The 8,483-nt window shown below is 44.5% G+C and overlaps 1 protein-coding gene across 1 annotated transcript in view; it reads left to right on the forward strand.

Annotated features, from left to right (window-relative positions):
* LOC103605019 (dystrobrevin beta-like) overlaps positions 1–8,483 on the forward strand; it is a 74,540-nt gene that overhangs the window by 56,089 nt on the left and 9,968 nt on the right. Inside the window, exon 5 of the mRNA XM_008589600.1 lies at positions 1,307–1,461. Coding sequence (XP_008587822.1) covers positions 1,307–1,461 — 155 coding nt within the window. The remainder of the gene's footprint in view (positions 1–1,306; positions 1,462–8,483) is intronic.

The following is an 8,483-nucleotide window of genomic DNA, read 5'->3' on the forward strand; positions in this document are numbered from 1 at the left end:
TCAGCCAGTGAGCGGGAACCGGTCTGTATGTGGGATCCGAACCCTCGGCGGGAGCACTGCCACGCTCCCAAGCGGCGCACTGTAGCAGTGCGCCCCCGGGCCGGCCCAGGAAATTCTTTTTTGTTCATTTTTAACTCAATAATTTGTGAGGAAGCTCAATTTTTTGCAAAAAAGCTTAGGTCACATTTCTGTGTCAAGTTGTTTTCAGCTCCTGCTTATTTATTTTTTTTCCTCCCCAATTATGGGTGAGAAGAGAGGAATAACTGGACATAGGAACTCTCTGCAAGAAGATAAACAAACAGTAGTATTACTAGAAACTTCTTTCCTATCTGGTTGGCCCAACTTTATGTAAAAATAGGGTATTGTAATATCAAAGTATCTTGGGATAGAAAAATTTATATGGGTTCTTTTTATCCTGGTTTGGAACTCACTAAATAGAATATTTTAAACACACGCTAGCTCCCTTCAAATTTATTCCTTCACGGGTATACATTGCATCATTAATGTATGAATATATAGGGCCGAGCCTGTGGCGCACTCGGGAGAGTAAAATTTATATGGGTTCTTTTTATCCTGGTTTGGAACTCACTAAATAGAATATTTTAAACACATGCTAGCTCCCTTCAAATTTATTCCTTCACGGGTATACATTGCATCATTAATGTATGAATATATAGGGCCGAGCCTGTGGCGCACTCGGGAGAGTGCAGCGCTGGAAGCGCAGCAGCGCTCCTGCCGCAGGTTCGGATCCTATATAGGGATGACCTGTGCGCTCACAGCGCTCACTGGCTGAGCGCGGTGCAGCCGGTCTCAAAAAGGACAAAAAAAAAAAAAAAAAAAAGTATGAATATATAAATATAATACAATTTCTTCCTTAACCCTTTAACTATATGCTAATGTTCATACTCTCAAGCATGCGTATGTCTTATATAACACTTGTATAGATACTAAGAGATAAAGGTATGCTGCTACACATTCTTCTTGGAACAAAGTGAAGTATACATAAATTAAAATTTATGTATTACCCAGTTATGTACTCTCTAAAAGAGTAGGTAGACATACATAAATGGTTATTTGATTTGATGTTTAGGTAGATGTTAAGTGAGTGGGAGAGAGGGGCCTCATCAGCAAAGTAACCATACAATGTTAATAAGAATGAGAACAGTCTTAATATTTAACTAAAAATCATAGTAAATTTGTAGTACTTTTCAATGATACTTTTAACTGGTATGCAAATGACATAGAGCCATTTATAAACAGCTGATATTTCTTTATAGTTTGACTTTATTTGGTTTTGTTCTCATAGATGTTTTCTCCCAGATGTCAGATTCCAATGGCTTAATGATATTTAGCAAGTTTGACCAGTTTCTGAAGGAAGTTCTGAAGCTCCCAACAGCTGTGTTTGAAGGGCCATCTTTTGGTTACACAGAGCACTCAGTCCGCACCTGTTTTCCACAGCAGGTAAGGACAGTGGTATAGAACTTAGGACTAGAAGAGCACTCCTTCATCCCTCCACCTTTTAACAATTGCACCAGACTTCTTCCAGTCTAGGATATAAGGTCTTGAGTAGGGGAGAAAAAAGCTTTAAAGGGGGAGGGAGCGGATGAATAAAAGGGGGGGGATGAAAAATTTGTGGGGCAGAGGGGTCTTTACTGGAAAAAAAAAAGATAACATTTGAAATATTTTAAAGAAAAATGCTTAAGAAGTGTTTACATTATTGCTACTGGATCTATATTACTTTTCCAAGTGAGCTCTTTAAACTGTGAAATATAGGAATTTTAATATAAATATATTTGTAACAATAGTGGATCATTGTTTCCTGAGCACTGGAGACAAGGAATGCTATACAGCTCTCAACTGCCAGCATGAAATCATTCAAGGGCACGCTATCATTTTTATATACAAAAAAGATTAATCTGATTTCCTTTTGTGGTCTTGACCTAGAACTTGGTTAAGTGTATTCCAGAGATCTTAGCTGTGCTTCGAAGGACTAGGAACAGCGTAGACACTGGCTGTAGCATTTGCTTGTCAAGGCAGAGATTAGATAAGATAAAAGAAGCTTAATGTTAAATTTACTTAGAAACTTCTGGAAAGTGGGGAATAAAAAATCTATGTTAAAACTAATGGGTAAAAGATTAATACTAATAGGATATTGACATAGTTTTAAAGTATGTCCCCATCAGCTAATTGTTAATTACACACGTAAAAAAAACGTAATTTTACACTTGAGAAACCTATCTGATATCACTTTAACCAAGTGATCAAAGTCCGTATCACCAGTAAAGGGATAAATTGATGTCATATGCCTCCTGATAGGATGCACTGAGAAGTGTACAGTATCACTTCTCTGGTACTCTTGCCAAAAAAGCACAACATGAACCTTATCTTGAGGAAACATCAGACAAACCCAAATAAAGGAATTACTCATAAATGTCAGTGTCATGAAAGAAAAAAAAAATTAGGATATGTTCCAGATTAAAGGAGTCTTGGAGAGTCATGAAAACCAAATATAGGGGCTGGTTGGTTGGCTCAGTTGGTTAGAGTGTGTGTTATAACACCAAGGTCAAGGATTTGGATTCCCATATCAGCCAGCTGCCAAACGCCCCCCCCCCAAAAAAAAAAAAACCACAAAAAAACTGAATGCAACTCATGATCAGGATTTTCTTCTGTTATTAAGGATATTATTGGGACAATTGGAAAAATCTGAATAAAGTTTATAAACTAAGTAATTGCATTCTGACAATGAATGTTAATTCCTGATCTTGATATTTGTATTTAATAATGTAAAAGAATGTCCTGGCTTTTAAGAAATTTGACCTGAAGTAATTAGGGGTAAAAGAGCATCCCTTTTGAAGTGTTAACATTTGAGGAATCTAGGTTAAGGGAAAATGGAAAATTTTCTGGTAATCTTATAACATTTCTCTAAGTCTGGAATTATTTAAAAATAAAAAATTAAAATGTAAAAGGAACAAATTTAAAGGTTTGAGAACTGAAAGGATGTTGTAAACTAGATCCTCCTGACCTGTGATACTTTGATGCACAAAAGAACCAAAACACACATGTTCATGCACACAAACACACCCCGATTTTGCATTTAAAGAATTCATATTTATCTGAATTCAGACTATCAAACAATATTTTACAGTTTGTTTAGAGGTTACACAGCATTAGCATTCAAGGTGGCACTATAATAATGGAGAATTATTTTTGGTCACTTCTGAGATGTTCTTACCAAATTTGTACACACTTTGGCTGTTAGGTTTTGTGTAAATTTGTCTCTGTACACTGCTTATTTTTTCTCCCAGCATAAATGGAAGTCAGTATCAGCTTTTCACATGTTAAAAATGTCTCCGTGCTTCAATTTAATCTAATAAAACATAGTTTGCCTTTTTCCCCTGAATATACATTTTCAAATGATGTGAGGTCGTCTAGACATATCCTGGTACAGGAATGTCCTGCAGGCATGAAAGTGCCCTTCGGGGGCGTTAGATGAGGATGTGGATGGGGAGGAAGCCCCTGACAGCTTTCCCACACTTGTCATGTGCAGCTCGTCTTGCTGCTGCTGCATTAGTGGCACCATGACCTCAAATGGTTGCCAACACAGGACTCTTGGGGTAATTTTGCATGTGATATACACATGGCTTTTCACCCAAAGGCTTCCTGGAGGTCAGGCTAAACATAGATCAAGTTCTGGAATGCTACTCTTAAGTAACATAGTGTCAGAATGGGGTAGGGAATTTATACAGGGACGTCCCAGCAAAGAACAGTGTCTGACAAATGGATGACGATTATGTAGGGTGCTGAACCTAGAGTGATCTTTGATTTAATTTTAACATGAGTACTATGATATGAATCTAATGTTGGAATACAAGTTTAAAATGTCCAAGAAATTAAAAAACTTTTAATTGTTAATTCTAAGACTATCCAGGACTCTGCAAATTATCTTATATGCCACACATGATTGCAAGGCCTTTGAACTCACAGCCTGATTGTTGCTTTTCATGTGCTTCAGATTCCTGTAAAAAAAGTCAATCTGAATTTTGATGTATGCCAAAGTGGACAAGTCAGAGAAGCTTGTCTCAGTCTAGAGAAACTTGAGTTTTCCTAAGTCCATGAAGATAATAAAAAAAAATGCATCAGAAGAAATAGAAACTACTGATAAAATGAGCAAAAAATGAGACTGTACAAAGTTTCATCCTGCAAGAATTAAATTCAATGAGTTTTGGGTTTCTATTTGAAAATGGGCTTTTCTCATACAGTTTGCTTTCCTACAGTATGTTTTCTTTAATGTTAGTTGGCTCATGCACCGTCAGACAGAGAGAGAAAATAGCAATGTAAAGTGGAAATTGCATTGCTAATTCACGTGCGGTTTTCCCCCAGCATGTTGATGTTCTGGGCTGAACAAAGAAGTGATCACAACTACAGAGAAGGTATGGATATTTTAAGAAAGTAGCTGAAAATTCTGCAGTACCTTCTTTTAGTGAAAGAAGTGGCAGGTTAGAGGATTCATGAACTGCTTTGCTTTCTACGGTGCTATGTAGAAGCTGTGGGTGTGGATGGAAAAGCTGCAAAGGTGTTTCCCCTACTGTGTTAACATAACTCATTGATGGAATCAGCATTTTCCTATATCTAACATTTAGTTTTGATAAAACTGATCTGTCTTGGAAGTTGTATCGCCTTTATCGTGAAGAAGGAAAAGCTGTCTCAGGCTTTAAGGATGAAACGTATCATCTGACAGTGACTGTTAGTGGAAATCCTGTATTAATTTAATTGTGCTGGTATCATTTTCATTATTGTTATTGTTTTGTTCACCCTCTGTTTACGAATGTGCATACATTTTTAGTGGTTGTTCCAACCCTGTTTTTTTCATACATCTTATTATTTTTAAAATTTTATTTATTTTTTTAAAGAAAGTGTAATTTTATTAATATTATTTTTTGCATTCTAGGATGTTGTTGCGGAGCAGTTGAGGGGGAGGGGGAGGGTGAGAGGGGAAGGAAATGGGCTGGAAGAAGGAGGAAGGAGGAGGGGTGGGATTGAGGCCTGTGGCACACCCTTCATTCCCACAGGGGAGACTGGGGGTGGGGGGCTTCCAGCGGTGGCTTGGTCATTGCTGGGCTGGGTGCAGATGTCAAGGGTGTGGCAAAAGCCCTCGCCCCCTGCCATCCCAGCTCGGGAACCCAGGGCCCTTCTTGCTGTGGCTTGGTGGTTGTTGCTGGGCTGGTTGCACATGTTGGAGGGGCATGGCCGAGACCCTCAGCCCCCCACTGCCACGGCTTGGGAGAGCCCGGGTGCTTCCTGTGGCGGCTCGGTGGTCGCCGCTGGGCTGGCTGCAGGTGCCAGAGTGGGTGGCTGAGGCCCTTGGCCCCCCAGTGCCCCAGCTCAGGAGTGTCCCAGGCTTTTCTCACAGCGGCTTGGTGGTTGCCGCTGGGCTGACTGTGGGTGTCGAGGGTGGTGGGGCTGAGGCCCAAGGTCCTATACTGCTCTGGCTTGGGAGAGCCTAGGGTGCTTCCTTCAGCAGCTTGGGGATTGTAGCTGGTTTGGCTGCATGAATTGAGGAGGCGTTACTAAAGCCCAAGTTCCCCCACCGCCCTGACCTAGGAGAGCCGGGGGTTCATCCTGAGGTGGCTTGGTGGTTGTAGCTGGGATGGCTGTGCGTGTGGTGGTGGGGCATGGCCAAGGCCCATGGCTCTCCACCGCCCTGGCTGAGAGAGCCTGGGGCACTTCCTGTGGTGGCTCAGTGGTCCCTGCTGGGCTGGCTGCATGTGTCAGGGGGCATGGCCAAGGCCTTCATTCTCACACCCTTGGGATTAGTTGCAGATATCAGGGGGCATTGCTGAGGCCCCCAGCCCTCCCTGCTTTATGGCTTGGTAGCACAGGGGACTTCTGGTCCTTCTAGGTGTTATAGGTGTTCTTTGGTGAAATGAGACCTTTATTAGTTAATGTCAAACTTTGTCTCTGGTTGTGGGTACTTTATTTTTTCTTTCAGTTCTGTGTTGGATTATTTGCTTTTCCCACCACTCAAACTCTGTGCTGTAACTAATTTGTTTTTCTTTGCTTACTTCTAAAATGGGGGAACTTCATGCAGGGACCAATACTTGAGCTGTGTGGTTGAGCTAAATTGCTGCTTTGCTGCTGATTCCCTAGGGAAGACTTTTCATGCAACTCAGGTTTTAATGGTTGACTTCATAGGTACTTACTGCTCTTGAGAGATCTAGTACATCTGGGTTGTCTAGACACTCTGGTCTGGGCCTGAGTCTTTTCAGCAAACTGCACCCCCTGCAGTTCTACATTCCTCACCAGTGTCCACCGAGTGGTCCTGTGCTGATTGGGGGGCAGATTGGCTGTCCTTGCTGTGCCCGTGTTCCCCCAGTGGGCCTGTCTCCCCCACTACCTGTGCTGCAAACACTTCCCATGGGGTGGGCCATGTGCCGGTCCCTTGTGATGACTCACTGGCCTGTGAGTGGCTCCTTTCTTTCAGTTGTTGTGGCTCCTCAGTCCATGAGAACCCTATTAGTGGTCTTGCTGGCCTGGGGGTCACCATGGCCCTCTTCTCCCCTTCCACCTCCAAGCAACTTCATCTGAAGGGCACAGCTGCAGCTTTTGCTGGTTCCTGCTCTGTGTGCTCAGCAGCTCCAGCCTGAATGCGGCTGGGGCTCGAAACAGTTAGAGTGGTTTTTTCTTTCTCTCATCATGGCTTCTCCCACCTTCATGCACTCCGTAGGTCTCCTTTTCCCCTGACCTCTAGTGGCCCCAGCTTGGCTGTTGTTGCTTTTTTATAGTTGTAAATTGGTTGATTTGTGAAAGAGGGTGATGCTGGGGACTGTCTATTCCAACTTCTTGACCGGAAGACTCATCTTATTATTTATAAATCCACAGTTTTACAGTATTTACAGTTTCCTAGTAATGTATGTGTTACATTACAGCAGAAATGCTTTTTTTAATGATGTGAAGAGAATTACGTTATTTGTTTATTGTAATATAGTTTTAATTCTTTTTTAAAACACATTTTTGCCTGTTTTTCACAAACTAGCCCAGAATAAGATCTGTGATTTTATGTAGTGTAGTTTTAAAGGACAAGAAGAATTAAAAGCACTTGTAAGATAAGTCACAGATCCCATCTGTTAGAATACCTAAAATTCGAGACCAAGATGGTGACGGGTCTGGAGCGGGGGCACCAGAAAACAGCGCGAGCCTGAGAAGTGTGCGCTGTGCTGCCAGAGTGCTATTTGCATTTCCAAGAGCAACAAAAAATGAATAAGTCGATGATCAACTAATTTACAATGATAAAAAAGCAACTACAGATTCGAGGTTTAGGGCTGACACAAAAGAAGATTCCTGAGAGTGCCCGAGCCGCACCACGGGACCAAGTGAGCAGCCCAAGGCGGCAGCGGCCAAGGACGACCACGGCAACGATGCGGAAATGGAGAGGAAGCCGCCTGGCCGGCCCAGCTCTGTGAGTGACCCCAGCCCAGCCCTGCAAGCGGGGCAGATGCCCGTCCGGCTTCCGCCTGCCACACCAGGCCAGTCACCAGCACCAGGGCTTCCTCCATTTTCTCAGGTGGGGGCGGAGTCGGCCGGCTCGGCCAGGACTGCCCTCCCCGCTCGGTGCAGCTCCTCACTGAGCCTCGCCACTTGCTTGCCCCGGCGCGGGGCCTCCCGGGGCCTGTGGACCGGCCTCCCATCCTACTCCCCCCGCGGATCTCTGGCTGGGCTGGTGGTGTAAGGAGCCCCGGCCAGCGTTGGGAGGGCAGGGAAGAGGAGGCCGGCCCGATTGTCACTCCACCACACCCTGGACTCCGGCCCCAGGTAAACTTCCTGTTTCCGGGAGGCAGATACCATCTCTGTGGCTATCAGTTCAGAAGAACCCCTAACCGATTTCTGGTTGGGAGAGGTGTGGCCGGAGCACTCCCGAGCTCGCTTGAACCTGCAGGAGAGCTGACTGCAGGTGGGTGCCGGAGTCAGTCCGTGCCAGGGGGATTCAAAGAGGAACTGTGTGCTGTGGGCTCCTCCCCCGAGGAGCTCACGCCCTGGTGTGGGAGATAAGGCAAATACACAAATAACCACAATACCAGGAAGAAGGTGAGAAGTCCAGAGAAAGCCCTATTCAGTGCTACAAAGGCACCCAGAGTGACCGGCAGCCTGCGCCTAGCAGAAACCTGAAAGTCTTCCTGGGCGGGGCAGTGCCGAGCAGGGGCTTGAAGTCCCGGCTGATAGACGAGGGTTGCAGAAGACACACCCCAGCCTAGTACTGAGCGCACAGAGTGGGGAGGTGGCCAGGTAAGGAGGCGGAGACTCGGCAGAAAACACACACCCTGCGGGCCGCCTGTGCAAGGTCCAACAGCCCCACCTAGTGTGCACAGAACGAGGAAACGTCCGGATAGGGTGGCGGAGACTTGGCAGAAAACACATACCCTGTGGGGCCGCCACTGCATGATCCAGCAGCCAGGGCCAGAGCGCACGGAACAGAGAGAAGTTCTACA

This window comes from Galeopterus variegatus, unplaced genomic scaffold (assembly GCF_000696425.1).
Source record: "Galeopterus variegatus unplaced genomic scaffold, G_variegatus-3.0.2 Scaffold5548, whole genome shotgun sequence".
In the NCBI taxonomy this organism is placed as follows: Eukaryota; Metazoa; Chordata; class Mammalia; order Dermoptera; family Cynocephalidae; genus Galeopterus; species Galeopterus variegatus.